The 16,705-nt window shown below is 33.4% G+C and overlaps 1 protein-coding gene across 1 annotated transcript in view; it reads right to left on the reverse strand.

Annotated features, from left to right (window-relative positions):
• The window catches only part of Atrnl1 (attractin like 1), a 501,851-nt gene that overhangs the window by 450,605 nt on the left and 34,541 nt on the right, over positions 1–16,705 (reverse strand). Inside the window, exons 6-9 of the mRNA XM_042689560.1 lie at positions 15,152–15,326; positions 10,641–10,728; positions 8,357–8,612; positions 1,272–1,455 (exon numbers count right to left, since the gene is read on the reverse strand). Coding sequence (XP_042545494.1) covers positions 1,272–1,455; positions 8,357–8,612; positions 10,641–10,728; positions 15,152–15,326 — 703 coding nt within the window. The remainder of the gene's footprint in view (positions 1–1,271; positions 1,456–8,356; positions 8,613–10,640; positions 10,729–15,151; positions 15,327–16,705) is intronic.

The raw sequence follows: 16,705 nt of genomic DNA on the forward strand, positions 1-16,705 counted from the left end.
TAACAAGTCTAAGTCTGAGTGGTTTTGTTATACTTATCCTCTTTAGTGTTTATAGAAATTCTTCAGTCTGATGCTTGGTACTTTTTGGCACTTTTGAAATAATATCATGCATATCCCAAAAGAAAAAGTTTTATAATTTTATCTTTTTTGCAAAAAAAATAGAGAGTTAAAGTATATATATGAAAGTGAAAGAGTTAGAACAAATCACAGTTTAGTGGAAAAGTTTTTCCTCAAAATATCTACAGGAACTTCATGCTAGAAGTCCAAAAGAGTTTATACTGTCTAAAATAAAAGTCATTTCTCATATTTTACAAAGGAATGAGTATAAGAAAAATTCTGCATTGACACTTCAATATCTATAAGTTCAGTAAGTGAAAAATTAGTAATATATAATCATAAAAAGAATGATATGGATATAAGTAGGAAACTACAGTGCATTGTATTCAGAAATTGACATGCTGAGCTGAAACCCATTTGAACAAATATTTAAAGATAATGCAAATAAAATTTGTAAATGACAACAGATATATAATACACAATTCATAATCCTTTGGGAAAGCACACTGAAATATTAGTAAGATACCCTAGTCAACCCATCACAGGCAAGAGCAAAAATCCTGACAGTTATCAAGCAAGTATTAAAGAGAATACAAAGAAATATGAACGCTCATACCTTGCTGTAAATAAAGTTTTGTTCATTTCCTACACAATAAATTTGAAAGCACTAATACACTCAGACATAACAACTGCACTTTTAAATATATATCATAGAAAAACCTTTCCATGCACATGTGATGACTAGTAAAAGGTATGTAGTGTAGTAGTTTTTATAGCAACAAAAAGGGAAAACAGACTTTAATGACACAAGTTATGTATTTCATGAGAAGTTAATCAACAAAAAACTTTTTTATTAACATAAATATTAATAAAAGTATAACAAAGAAGAAATATGGGGGCAGATGATATCAAACTTAGAACTGTACTAGTAAGCAAATTTACTCACTAAAATGAATGACATCATTATTTACTATAAAAATGTATACATATTTTATGGCATTATAAACTATTCTAAAATGAATCCATTTGTAGAGATGATAGCTACACATTATTTTGTACTGTTGTTAAATGGAAGCATGCACTATAGTTGCAATACAGACTTTTTAAGTCTAAAAATTTTTACTGTGAAAGTATTTACTAAATACCACTACTATACAAATATAAAATGCAACTATTGTCAGATTTTTCATCATACTTATACACCATCTACTCACCAAGTCTTAGTGTTAACTTCATACTTATAAAGATCATCTACCAATCCATATTTATTGCCTGGTAATGCTTTATAGCCTCCATGAACATAAATGGACTTCGTTATTTCATCATACACACTTGTATGGCCATATCCACCTTGTACAATAGCTCCTTTAGTTTCTGGAACAAGCCAAGTGTTGGATGCTATAAAAGAAAGAAAGTAAGCCATGAAAATTAAGTTGGATTTAAAATGATGAGTAATGTTATCATCAAACTACCAACAAGTTAGTTCTAATGACACACTTTATGAGCAAATACAGAATACCTAGCATTCATGTATTAAAAATATGCCTCGTGCTATATTAGGTGCCAAGACTGAAACAGAGTAGCACTGGTTCTTGCACAAATAAAATTAAATTCTGAAATACTGAAAATATTTTTGTGTATGCAAGAAAAAAAGAGACTTTAATCCTATATACTATGTCCAAAAATAGCGCTACATAAAATAACAAATATTTAATAAATACTTTTTGAGAACCTTTTGTGTGACAGTTTAAGTTAAATACTAAAATTATAAAATAAAAATGATAAGATCACTGCCCTTGACAGACTAAAATCAACTGAACACGTTTAGTTCTGTGCTGGTCCTAAAAACTGAATTTTTATTATTTGCTTTACAACTTCATTACTCCATCAGTAGCAAGAAATTACAAAACAAGAAAAAGAAATGTTATTCTGCTTTTGTTTATAGCAGCAGGAAAAGTAAGGTAACTAGCATACAAAATGACTGTGGTGGTAGAAAGTGGCACCGTAAGTGTTGGGGAACCAATGTAATCCTAAATCCCTGATTATATAACAGCTTCAAGATTTCCAGGCGATTCTTCCCATTTGGTGTCTCTAACCCTTCTAGCAACCTTGTAATTAATCTACTTGCTTTAGCTAGAAGACACTTTGATGCTGCTAAAGATTCACTGATATGCAAGGCATACTTCAAGAATATGCAGATAAGCCAGGTGCTGGTGCCTGTAATCCTAGTTACTCAGGAGGATGAGATCTGAGGATTACAGTTCAAAGCAAGCCCAGCAAAAAAAAAAAAAACACTCTGATATCCAATTAAGTACCAAAAAGCCAGGAATGGAGCTGAGGCTCAAGTGTTACAGTGCAAGCTTTGAGCATAAAAACTCAGGCACAGCTTCCAGGTCCAGAATTCAAGCCTCAAGACAGGACCCAAAAAACAGACATTTATTTGAACTCCAAAGAGTATATAACTTTTAAAAATTACAGAAGTAATAGTCAAAATCACATAAAATTAAAATGGATGCTAAAAAATTAAAAGTTCATATAACGTGAAAAAAAGGGAAAACATGGAACACAGACAAACCTTAATAAAATAATACACTTAAATTTAAGCATCAATAATTAATGCAAGGAAAATGATAACAAAAATTAATTATGTAAAATCTCCAATCAAAAGCAGATAGTAAAAAAAAAATGAGAGAACTAGAGAGCAAAATCAAAACTGCATAGTTAGACCAAGCATATTGATAATTTCTTTAATTACAGATGTCCTAAACACACCAACTAAACAATATGGCATACCATATATAAAAAAGCCAAATCCAATCATTTGATATCAAAGATATGAGACAAAAATATACAGAAATATAAAACTGAGTACACAGACTGAAAATAATTCAATAATGGCACATAAATAATATAGCTTTACTACGAATGTTAAAATGCAAAACTATTTGGCAAGTGTGGTAGCTGAAGCCTGTGACAGTAGTTAATCAAGACATTTTGACTTATTTTCACAATAAAAAATAAATAAAAATGTTTTTAAAAAAGACATTTTGACTGAAATTGAGAGGATCATGGTTCACGGTCAACTCAAGCAAAGATATGTATGATCCTATCTCCACCTATAAAAATCTGGGTATGAAAGTTCAAGCCTACATGAAAGCTCAAAGTTACATGGAAAATGGAATTAAGAAGTTGCAAGAAGCAAAACCCTAATCAAAAGATAATGAAAGCAAAAAGGACTGGGGATGTGGCTCAAGCAGTAAAGTGTCTGGTAAGCAAGCACAAGACTCTTAGTTCAAATCCCAGTACCACTAACAACAACAACAACAAAAAAAAAATACTTAAAATTCAATGAGCTGCAGTAATTTGGTAAGGGGTATATAATTCAAAGACACCTAAACCATGGCATTTCATTCTTAATAGGTACAATTACACCATGAGCAATGGGTACTGACTTACTGGAATTATTTTTAAATTAGAAATCCCCATTACAAATTCCTCATTCCCATCTCTAACACATGTGGCTTAGAGATCTGTATTTTCAGATATCATTTTGTTAAAAGTCAATGTTCAATTTATACTTAAAGTTCACTCCAGACTTTGTTTTTAATATGTGACATTAAAATCATAATCAGGTAACAGAGACTGAAACCATGGTTTTAGATCAGCCTAGGCAAAAAAGTCAGTGAGACCCCCCCAATCTCAACAAATAATCTGGGCAAAAACACGAGATCCTATCCAAAAACATAACAATAGCACAGTTACCAAAGAAGCAGGTATAAAGCCCTAAGTTCAAATCCCAGTACCATTAAAAAAAATAGCTCAAAGTCACATACAGTCACATTTAACAAAGAAAACATTGCCTTGGTAATAAAATTTTGTGTGTGTGTGTGTGTGTGTGTGTGTGTGTGTGTGTGTGTGTGTGTGTGTGTGTGTGTGTGTGTGTTTAGTACCGGAGCTTAAACTCATACTCTCACTTGGCTTTGTGCTCACAACTGGCACACTACCACTTGACCCATACCTCCAGGCTAGCACAAAACATTTTAATTGGAGATAGAGTCTGCAGACTTGTTTGCCTGTGCTGGCCTCAAACCTCTTTCCTCAGATGTTAGCCTCCTGAGTAGTGAGGATTACAGTATGAACCATTAGCACCTGGCAAATCTAATGGTCTTCAAATCTGCTTTAGTACTGGATTCACAAATACACTTCTCATATTCTAAAAGCATGAAAAATACTAAAGCAAAACCTTATATTCACCTTGAGACTCACATTGAGATTCTTGGAGAGTTTATGAGCTATTGCCAATCTAAAGTGAAATAAATTTCCCTCAGGACTAACCAAGAAGAGTTTTATGGTACAAGTCAGTAAAACCCTCCACATAATTCCCCCTCTGAGACTTACAGATTCTCTAAAAGTTCTAATTCTAAGTTTAGCAAAAGAGGACAAACAAATGTTTCTGGTACTGCAGCAACATGATCATAGTTTATTTCTGAATCTTCCCATTCTCCTAAGGGGAAACATATAACGCAAAAGGAAAATGTGACAGAGTATAGTGACTTAGTAAAGGAAGGGAAAAACAAAAACAAAACTAAGAGAGTTTAAAAAAAAATTCTCGCCAGGTGCCCGTGGCTCATGCCTGTAATCCTAGCTACTCAGGAGGCTGAAATATGAGGATCATGGTTCAAAGCCAGCCAGGGCAGGAAACCAGAAATGGCATTGTGGCTCATGGGGTAGAATGCTAGCCTTGAGCTGAAGAGCTAGGGGGACAGCACGCAGGCCCAGAGTTCAAGCCCCACAACCGACAATTTAAAAAAAAATCTCACAAACTACAGATTGTGTTTGAATGTTAAAAAACATTAGGATTACAGGCTGCTGCCTGTAATCCTAGCTAGAAGGCAGAGATCTGAGGATAGCCTATTTCAGCCAGCTTGGGCAGGGAAGTCTATGAGATTCTTATCTCCAATTAACAAACAAAAAAACAGAAGTGGAGCTGTAGCTCCAGCCTTAAGTGAAAAAAAAGTTCAGTTATAGTGACCAGGCCCTGAGTTCAAGCCCCAAGACAAACACAAAAAGAAAGAAAGGAAGGAAGGAAGGGAGGGAGGGAGGGAAAGAAGAAAGAAAGAAAGAAAGAAAGAAAGAAAGAAAGAAAGAAAGAAAGAAAGAAAGAAAGAAAGAAAGAAAGAAAGAAAGAAAGAAAGAAAGAAAGAAAGAAAGAAAGAAAGAAAGAAAGAAAGAAAGAAAGAGGCAGAAAGAAAGAAAGAGGCAGAAAGAAAGAAAGAGGCAGAAAGAGAGAGAGCGAGAGAGAGAAGAAAGAGAAAATAATGAAACCAAGAGAGCCATATAGAGACAGCTAGGTGTAAAACTGAAGATGAGAAACAAAGGAAATGGAAGAAGATAATGGTGGCAGATCTCAAATATTACTACAATCAGTCCATAAAAAAAAAAAAACTGGGGTAGGATGAAACACAAGAGTTCTAACTAATAACACAAAGGACAATAGTGACTTTCAAAAATAGACATGTATAAAAATGTACAAAATAAATGAAAATCACACTACAAAAAATGAATTTACAATACAATGGTTTTCAAATGCTAAATAGAAACAATAATAATAAAAAGGACAGGCAAAGCTATAGTAGGAAAAGACTAACAAAAAGAGAGGACACAATGTAAACATTAGATGAGCTGGAATTCAGAAAAAAAAATTAGCAAGCAAGTAACTTTGTTAAAAACAGATAATGGGGGGGAGGCTGGGAAGGGAGGTGAAGGGTAAACAAAGGAGGAGGCTGCAATGCTTGGTAAGAAATGTATGCATTATCCTGACCATGTAATTGTAACCCCTCTGTACAGTATGTTCTCAAATAAAATAAAATAAAATTTAAAAAAAAAAAAAAGAACAGATGATATTTTCATATACAAAAAAAAAAAAACAGATAATAGTTGCTGATGTACATAATTGCAACTTTCATAAAACATAAGTTGCATACAAGAAGAAATAGAAATAGTGTAAATTTTTTAATGAATTCAACTTTCAAAAAAAATAGATCAAAATACAAAACAAAAATCAGAAAGCTTAATCAATAAAGTGGATTATTGTACATATGTAGTATATATATTATAAATATAATATATATTAACATATATTATAAAAATAGTGTTGTATACTAATATAACATATTAATATACTAACTTCTTAATCTAAAATAGCAATCTGTTATAAAATATATTCATATATTATATATTACATTCTACATATAAATATTATATATTATACACTAGCATGTTTCATATAATATAAATGTATAATATAATATAAATGCATAATACAAACTTATGTATAATATAAAATATATTTATAATATATATGTATAAAATATATAAGGTAAAGTACATCTTATATAAAATATATTTTATCATATACAATATAAATATATATACTTTATATACTTTCTTTTCAAGAATTATTGAATATGAAGAAGAGTGAACAATAAAGAAAATTTCAGAAAGTTACAAGGAAGTAAAAATAATACCTATAACATTTCTTGAACACTATAATTAAACAAAGTTTACAACAAAATCTAAAACCAAAATAAAGCTTCTACATAGAAAACTTGAAACTCTTAATGAATCAGCTCCTGGGCCTATCTGAAAAAATAAGAATAACTCAACTATGTTTACTTCAAGGTTATCATAAGTTAGAATAATAATTTATGCAAGCAAGCTTATTCAATGCTGCATTGAATTAATCATTATATCCCTACCCCAAAAGGTTCCCATAAGTGTAAGTATATTCGGATGGCTTCTATTTTCTCAAAAAATGGTAAGCAAGGTCATTCCCTGAAAGTGATAACAGAAAACGAGACAGAACATGGACAACAATACCTATCAAGTTTCCGCCACAATGAAGATTTCCAGACCTGAGATTGGTGATTATGAACAGAACATTGGGAAAGATTCAAAGAATGGGCAAGAGAGAGATAGTGGGAGAAGTGAAAAGAGACTCAATAGACAAAAGACCGTATTAAGGTGAATAACTGTAACTGTTAGGATGTAGATACATTTGAAGGAGTAAATTGGAGAATTCAGTGCAAAAAGGTAGAACAGAAATTATGGAACTCTGCAGGTATTAAAATGACAATGCCAAAAGCACGGCAATGGAAGAGTAAGCTAGATTAAAAAAAAAAAAAAAAAAAAACAGGATCTTTGATAGGAAAATCAAGAAATGAAGAATCCAAGCATTTGAAGAAGTATTTATTTATTTACATATTTAACCCCCCCAAAAATCTGACTATATATACTGGACAGAATAACAGTAAGCCAAAAGCTGTATTTTCCAAGAAATAAACATAGTGACCTATGGGGGAAACAATGAGTTCAAGAAGGTGGGGTAATAAGTTGGGGCCCAAAAACCTAAGATTAAAGCTAAGTGATTTAAAGGAAGAAGAACTGAAAATAGATTGGAAGTGGCAATAAAATATTAAAGGTATTATATATCCCATTCCTAACTCTGACACATAGAGGACAGGGAAACAAAATACCCATTATTTGAAACAACTGGAGGGAATATACAGAAGGGCAGTTCTTCCCTGCAAACATAAAATCTTTTGCTGTTGCCAGTGATGATACATAAGTTTCCTCACCAAAACTGCACAATGACTCTACATAGTTGTCTATACTGAAGTTCATACTGGCTAGGTGTATGTTTTCCACCGATCAACCAAGGAGAAGGGGGTATATTTATACACAACTTAAAACCAGCAAAAAGATTGCCACTGCAACCAAAAAAAGGCTGTCATAGGAATGTAAAAAATGAAGTACCATAAAAACAAAACTGAGTAAACACAGAAAATAATATATAGTTTTTCCCAGTCACTTTCACATACTAGTATTATCTCTTAGAACTTACCAGGCTACCTTTGGGAGGTTTACATTAAAGGAATAATATATGCATAAAGATAACATAATAAGAATAAAAAGTGTTTGAAATTGTAGAAAACATAATTAAGAGATTAATTTTCAACATTTGATCTGATCCATAGCACCATCTATTGAAATTTCTCATATATTTGCAAATCTTGGAAAATAAAAACAGTATATAACATTCTCCTCACTGGGTTAGCATATAAACTTAAATAATAAAAGATAAAATCTAACATAATCAAAAGTTTGTATTACAAATAATTAATTCCTGCCTTACAATTCCAATCTCAACTCACCACTTTGATATAGTTCACATGAAGATTTTACTAAAAAATAACTATTTCTCAACCAATAAGGTAATTACATTTTTAAAGAAACTCACAGATATGGTATTCCTGTATGCTGCTTGTATAACCATAAATTGAAGAATATCCAAATATGATTATCATTACAACATCTCTACTGTCCAGCTCCATAATATGTGCTGAATGTCCCTCCACAGCATACTGCTGACCATGTCCAAGAACAGTAGGAGTTTTTGTGCTCCAAGACTGACTATGTATGTTAAAAACCCATAATTCATCAGTAACGTTGCCATCATTTGTTTCAATTCTGCCTCCATACATAAAGATGTTTTCCTGCAAATTAAAATATACAATAATAAACAAAACAGTGATCTTTACAATATTTCATTAATCACAAATAAATATATTAAACAGTGCACGTTAGTAACATTCCACAATACTCAAAAGGCATAGTTCTTATTTGTAAAAAGTCAAGCATCAAATGGAATGCATCCATGACAACTAATGTTTTTACAAAAAAAAGGAAACATACCCTTAATTCTAAAAAAGTTATTTAATATACTTTATTTTAAATGGTTATATGGTATAGCTAATTAAGACATTTTAATTATAGTTATCCTATTGGATAAGTTCCATATCAGTGCAATAAGATTAGAAAATACAAATGACTGTGAAAAATGCAGTGATATGATCAAAAAGTTAAATTTTGAGACAAGGTCTTTTTTGGGGGGGGGGAGGGGTCTGGTCGGGGGGCCTGAACTCTGGGCCTGGGCGCCGTCCCTCAGCTCTTCAGCTCAAGGCTAGCGCTCTACCGCTTGAGCCACAGCACCACTTCTGGCTTTTTTCTTTCTTATGTGGTGCTGAGGAATTGAACCCAGGGCTTCATGCATACAAGGCAAGCGCTCTACCACTGAGCCACCTTCCCAGCCCCAAAAAGTTAATTTTATAGATAGTAATTCTATAACTAAATATGTAATCATAACTCTCCACTACACAGCAGAAGAGTAATGAACTTGATGATAAATAACACTTTTATACAGCTTTTCCAATATTTTAATGATCTCTCTAGTTGTTACATTTGAATTTAAGCCATCTATATGAATTGTTTTGCAATAGTATAAATTACTCAATGTTTTCATCATTATTCACCACGAAGTTATACTACATTTACATATCACGTGGAGTATATTTTTATCAGCGTTTCTCATGGCTAGGGAATTTTTTTTTTATTTTTTTTTGGGGGGTCTGATCGTGGGGCCTGAACTCTGGGCCTGGGCGCTGTCCCTCAGCTCTTCAGCTCAAGGCTAGTTAGTGCTCTACCACTTGAGCCACAGCGCCACTTTTGGCTGGAAATTTTTATATACCTCCAGTTCACCCTTGGTAAATCTTTATTCCACTTAAAAATTATGCAAATAACTTCAATCACATATGACTGAAACAAAGTAAAATAGAAATAATATAAATCATCACTATTTTTCAAACTAAGAATAGAAGGAATTTCTTCAAACTGATTAAGGGTAATTAGGTAATAATTATACATACTGGTGAAATACCAGATGCCTTCCCTTGAAGTCAAGAAAAAGGTAAGGATGCCCACTTTTGCTGCTTCTATTCGACATTGTACTAGATGTTCTAGCTAGAACACATCCAGCAATAAAGAGCTAATAACTTAACTCATCTATACTACAGGAAACAAGATCAATACACACAAATACAATGTTTCTACACATTTGCAAACATACTGAAATCTGTTCCTAGCTAAAATATATGTCTATGATAATTCCAGTTATGATAGCTCATATAATTGCTTGTTTTCATTTGTGTTTGAAGTAAATTGGACAATATTTTCCCTATAGAGTAAACTCTTAAAAAAAAAACTGATTAACTGGGCACTGGTAATTCACGTCTGTAATCCTCAGGAGGCTGAGATCTGAGGATCTTGGTTCAAAGCCAGCCAGGGCAGGAAAGTCCATGAGACTTTCCAATTAATCACCAGAAAACCAGAAGTGGCATTGTGGCTTAAGAGGCAGAGTACTTGCCTTGAGCTGAAGAGCTCAGGGACAGCACCCAGGCCCAGAGTTCATGCTCCACGACCTACCAAAAAAAAAAAAAAAAAAACTGATGAAAAATTTATAAGCAGGCTGGGAATGTGGCTTAGTGGTAGAGTGCTAGCATGCATGAACCCCTAGGTTCAATTCCTCAGTACCACATAAACAGAAAAAGCTGGAAGTGGTGCTGTGGCTCAAAGCTCAAGTAGTAGAACGCTAGCCTTGAGCAAAAGAAGCTCAGGGACAGTGCCCAGGCCCTGAGTTCAAGCCCCAAGACTGGCAAAAAAAAAAAAATTGTAAGCAGGAGAAATACCTGATATAAAGCAAGAGAGTGTCCATATCTCTGTAGAGGTCCCCTTGATAAAGCTCCTACATTCCATATACTGCTTTCTAAATTGTAACTAAAAAAGAGAGAGAGAAAAAAAAGAACTTCATAACCTGATACGTGTTCATTTTTTTAAAATTTGCAAATATACTTTCTTCCCTTGCATCAAAATCCTCATTAAATTTAAAAAGAATAAAAACTAATAAACTCATAATTCCATGTGTTATAATAGAAAATTTTAATGCTTAGGTGAGAAATACCTCTCTAAATTAGAATTCAGCTTCTTAAGATGTATAACTGATGAACTTGAATAGGACATTTATTAATAAAATTAATTTGCCAAATTGCCTTTTATAATTTCAATGACCTAACTAACTTGAAGAATAGTGAGATCGTCTGTTTTCATTCAAAAACACTAGTAGTTCAAGCATGCAATCATAGCTATTTAAGATATAATATCTGAGGACTGATTTTCTTTTTTTTTTGAAGAGATAATCAATCAAACTTTTAATCTCCCTTTACACATATTAACATTCCTATTATAAGGCATTCCATTCACAAATATTAAAGTTTTTAAAAACTTCACACACATATCCCCAGAAAGTCTATAACACATTCAGTCACTTTATTAAATCTTTTAAACAATAAAACTAATAAAACATTATCATAATTCTCTTAAAGCAATAAGGTCTGAGGCACTGTGGAAAAGATGATCTCCTATAAGTGTAATGGGTCAAGTCATCGATACTCAGTAGTCAAGGAGACTTTAATGACAATGACTTTATGATCTGATATGTCTTAACGGATACACTTCTATTTGGACAACTGCTAGAAGGAACATAGGTTTCAGGCAGCTGAGGCATTTCTAATGAGGAGCTTGCTCAACGATGTGTGTAGGACGTGGGCTTCAGCATACCAGGCACAGCCACAGTACTTAACAGGTTCCTTTTCACCATCACCAGGTCTAATGCCCAGAACACCTAACTCATTGTGCTCACAGAAGGACACTACAGCTTTCCCATCATCCCACAGTGTATCCATCGCCCTTCTCTGTGCATCTTCAAGGCATGCCCTTGAAAAAACAGGCAGCTTTCCACCTCCTATTTTTGACCGATGGAAGTTTGAAATCGCCTTGTATTATAAAAATCCTCATACCCTACAACAGCCAGCCACCACCTGGCGTGCGGCTACTTCTGCCCTCTAGATGTTAAGAAGCCTGACAATCTGAGAGTACAGAAAGGAAGAGGCAGTTTTCTTTTTTTGGTTTTTAAATCACTTGTTTTGACAATAATCAGAAAAGACTACAGCATTTGGTGTGTGTCCTTAAGAGTTTGTTTTGGATCTGAAAAAGCTGAGGACTGATTTTCAAAGCCAGTTCCAACAGACAAGTCCATAAGACTCTTCAGTTAACCAGCAAAAAGCTAAAAGCAGAGCTATAACTCAAGTGGTAGTTGTGAGGGAAACACACACACACACACACACACACACACACACAAGCAAGAGTATGAGTCCCTGAATTTAAGTCCAGTACCAGCATTAATTAAATTAAAAATTAAAAGCCAATTTTTATTTATTTATTTTTGTTGTTGTTGGTAGTGGGGCTTGAACTCAGGGCCTAGGTGTTGTCCCTGAGTTTTTTGCTCAAGGCTAGTGCTCTAATGCTTTGAGCCACAGCACCACTTCTGGTTTTTGAGAGGAGATAAGAGTCTCACAGGGACTTTTCTGCCTGGTTGGCTTCAAACCACGATCCTCAGATCTCTGCCTCCTGAGTAGCTAGGATTACAGGCATGAGCCACCGGTACCCAGCAAAAAGAAGGGTTGTTTTGGTTCTTTTTTTTTTTTAATAGTACCAGGTATCAAACCCGGAGCATTGCATCTAAGGAAGCACTTTGCCACTGAGCTACAGCCGAGACCCCAAATTTTTTTGAATTAGTAAAAACTCTTCCCATTTTTACAATAGTCACTAAAGCATTTGTGCTTATCCTTCACAAACAATTAAAATTAGATCAATTAACCAAGAAGCATATATTTCCTAAATAAATCTCCTTATCTATAATTCTTTTCTGTAAAATAAATCTCTTGATAATCTCCTGAGGCATTTCTAATGAGGAGCTTGCTCAACGATGTGTGTAGGACGTGGGCTTCAGCATACCAGGCACAGCCATAGTACTTAACAGGTTCCTTTTCACCATCACCAGGTCTAATGCCCAGAACACCTAACTAACTGTACTTGCTTTTATTCTTCTTCTCAATTCCTATATTGTCAACCAAGTGGCCAAGTGACTGTTTTAAAGTATAATTTAAATCATGTTTAAATCTTCCCATAATTCCCACCCATGATTCCTAAAAGATCTACATCTATGTGATTTCTCTCTCAGCTATCATCTCTCAAATTTCATGCCTCCCTCACATATATTACTTGCAAATCACATACGCCTCCTTGTTGTTACTTGAATAATTAAAAAACAAAAACAACCCTCCTACTTTACAGGTTTGGTCTAGCTCTATTCTATATCTAGAGTTAATGACAATGCCAGTGAGTGTGCTAACCTCCTTTAAGTCTGCTCAGTTTTCAACTTTTTAATGAAGCCTAAATTGACCACTATATTAATAATTGTGAAGGCCTCCTTTCTGGCTTATCAAAACAGTGACTTGTCCACTACTACCTCTATCTATCTATCTATCTGTCTGTCTATCTGTTTATATTTATCTATGTTTGTATCTATCTATCTACCTATATATCTATCTATCTAGTCTATCATCTGTTTACCTACCTGCCCACCTACCTATGTACATGTGCATGATGTACTTTGGTCAGTATATTTATTTTTCATTGCCAGACTTTCCTCACTAACTTCACAAGGACATTTGTTATATCAATTGACATATCCCAAGTACCAAAAGCATATATTAAATGTTTATCATGCATATACTAACAAGTTGCTATACTCTGAATACACACTAATTTGACTGATGCCAATATGTATGTATTCTGTAAAATAGTCTAACTTCATAGATATTAATACAGAACTTGTTTTTGAATTATTTTTGTCTTCAAATGTGACCTCTACATCCAGTAACTTGAGTTTTGACTGACATTATCATTTCTAAAAGATGTTTAAACATTGAACATTCACAGTGGTTTAAAAAAAAAAAAGTGATCTCTGAAGATAGCCACAAATTTATTTCTCACTTCATTCCTCATAGTTTATATCTATATAAATTTACAAATATATCTGTGTGTATAGATACATTAATGAACATATTCTTCAAATACATCCATGCATATATAAAAATGGTTTATATTTAAACATAAACACTGTTAACTAAAACAACCAGTTTTCACTTAAAAAGCTAAGCTGCCTGGTTCAAATAGAAAAGTTTTGAATGTCACATAATATTTATTTTAAATTTAAACATATATTCAACTTGGATAGAACACAAAACTAAGATTTCTGTTTCCTTAACAATTCTGTATTCATAGCTCAACCTCAGAAATATAGCAACTTCAACTCAAAGGTAAAACTCTATTTTCATTTTCTTTAGTAATAGTTAATTTCCTTTTGGTTTCTCTGTTTTGGGTTTTTTCATATCTTAACAATTCATTCTGATCACACTAAGTCTTTCAGTTCTACTACTTTCTCATACATTATATTACAGAATTCTAATATCCATTTAAGTCTTGAAAATTAACAGGCTAATATATTCTGGGGTAGGGTTGCCCAGTTAAGAGATTTAACTGGAATTTAATATGAAATAATAACCATGCAACATTTGGAACAAAATAAAATATTCACAACAAGGGGCCCTTGTCCTGAATATTGACCTACTAAAACTAACAAATCTACTGGGAACACACTATTATGGCCCTAACTATTCAGGGGCAACTCTGATGGGCCGATATATGAGTTACATTACATATTATGAATATTATCCTGGAGAACAACATCAGTAATCAAATAATTCTTTCTGTTTCTTCTTTCACTGTTATTGATTTACATCACAATCTAAAACAAATCCATTAAAACTCATTCGTTTTAGTTGTGCTTACTACTCAATCAGAAAGAGAACAACCTCCATTGCAAGCAAAGTAAAATGACCTGTTTATAATGCTAGAACTGCTATCCCTCCACCAATAAAACTTCTAGAGTATATAAAGTATACATTTTGTTAAATCAATTACAGAAAAAAGTGGTGTTTTTGTATTCATTCTGAACCATAAAGTGACAGGATTTTTTATGTTTAACAATCACAGACAAACTTTACATGAAATTTTTTAATTATAATTCTTTAAAAATAATCTAGAATAAAATTTCTGTACAGAACAAATTCATATGTACAATAACAAATAATTGAACTATGGACAAATTAAAACCACATATTCCTTAATAACTCCCATTTAGCAAATAGGTACAATCACAAAAAAAATAGCCATTTATATATTTGGGCAAGAAAGCCTAATGTGAGAAAAACAGATTGTGAAGATCAAAAATACTTACTTCAAGACCATTTGAAAAGAACTGTAGTTAAAAGTATATCCACCAATTACCCACATGAATTTCCCATGTAAAACAGCTTTATGTGAAGCCCGACCTACAGAAGGACTGAAGGGTTTAACATTTGGCAAAATCCAGTAAGATTCAGTAGAAGGAACATTCAAAGAGCAATCAGGACCTATTTAAAAAAATGAAACAACACACCAGATTAACAACCTTACATACAAAGACTATATGACTGTGGAACATTTAATAATCCAATATTCACCATGTTAACAAATGTAGTATACTGAAGAGTCCAAAATAAAATTTACAAGGAAACTAACAAATACAATGCCCAGATTGAAAAAAAATCAGATCGAAATATGTTTAAATAAATTTAATCTAAAATTTTATTTAAATAGTAGTTTCTAATTTATTTTAGTATGCTATTGAATATTAAAGTAAAAGCCAATATACTCAAATTCTAGTTCCATGACATACTAGCAGTGTGACCTGGAGCAAATCTGTTTGTCTATCCCATCATCAAGCCTTCATCTCTATAAAATGAATATAAAATATAATTCCAAGGAATATCATAAATTTGTGTGTGTGCACATGCATGCACATCCTGGTGCTTGAACTCAGATCCTAAGCACTGTCCCTGAGCTTTTGTGCTCAAAGTGCTCTAACACTTGAGCCACAGCTCCGTGTTTGGCTTTCTGGAGGTTCACTGGAGACAAGAGTCTCATGGACTTTCCTACCTGGACTGGCTTCAAACTATTAAGTAACTAGGATTACAGAATGAGCCACCTGTACCTGATTTATCCTACCTTTTTATTAATTTTTGCAGTGGAAATGAAAGCATTTACAAATTATAAACTATTAAAAATCTGAAAATAAAGAACACATTTTTCTTAGCATCATTAATTACCAAACTGGCTTCCTTCGGTAGTCTTAAATATCCTCAAAATAAATGATATGCATAATAAAATTAAAATTATCTTAAAAGCTATAGTTTTATAAAAAACCATTATTAATGCAGAATAATTTCAAAGATCATAAAGTTGAAAACATAGCTTTGTCAGACACAGTGGCTCATGCCTATCATCCAAGCTACTCTGGAAGTAACAACCAGGAGAACTGAAGTTCATGACCAGCCCTGACAAAAAAGTTAGTGAGACCTTATCTCAGTCAATAAACTGGGATTGCTTGTTAGGTATGGGCATGGTGGGCATGCCTGTGATTCCAGGAGATTAAGAGGATCATTGTCTGAGGCAGCTCTAGGCAAAACTGCAAGCTCCTACTTGAAAACAACTTAAACAGAGCCAGAGATCTGGCTAGAGTGGTAAAGCACCTGCCTACCAAGTATGAAGCCTTCACTTCAGTTCTCAACACAGTTAAAGGAGGGAGGAAAAGAGAAAGGAGAAAAGGAAGGAAAAGAGACGGGAAAGGAGACAGGAAGGGAAACACAGCCTGAGATAGGGTCTACTCTACACACTGACCACTCTGGGCTGTATTCCTCCTACTTATGCTTACTAAAGCGCTGGAGATGACACAGGAGCATCATTGCACCCA

The sequence above is a fragment of the Dipodomys spectabilis genome, unplaced genomic scaffold (genome assembly GCF_019054845.1).
Source record: "Dipodomys spectabilis isolate Male_0828 unplaced genomic scaffold, ASM1905484v1 ptg000125l, whole genome shotgun sequence".
Lineage (NCBI taxonomy): Eukaryota > Metazoa > Chordata > Mammalia > Rodentia > Heteromyidae > Dipodomys > Dipodomys spectabilis.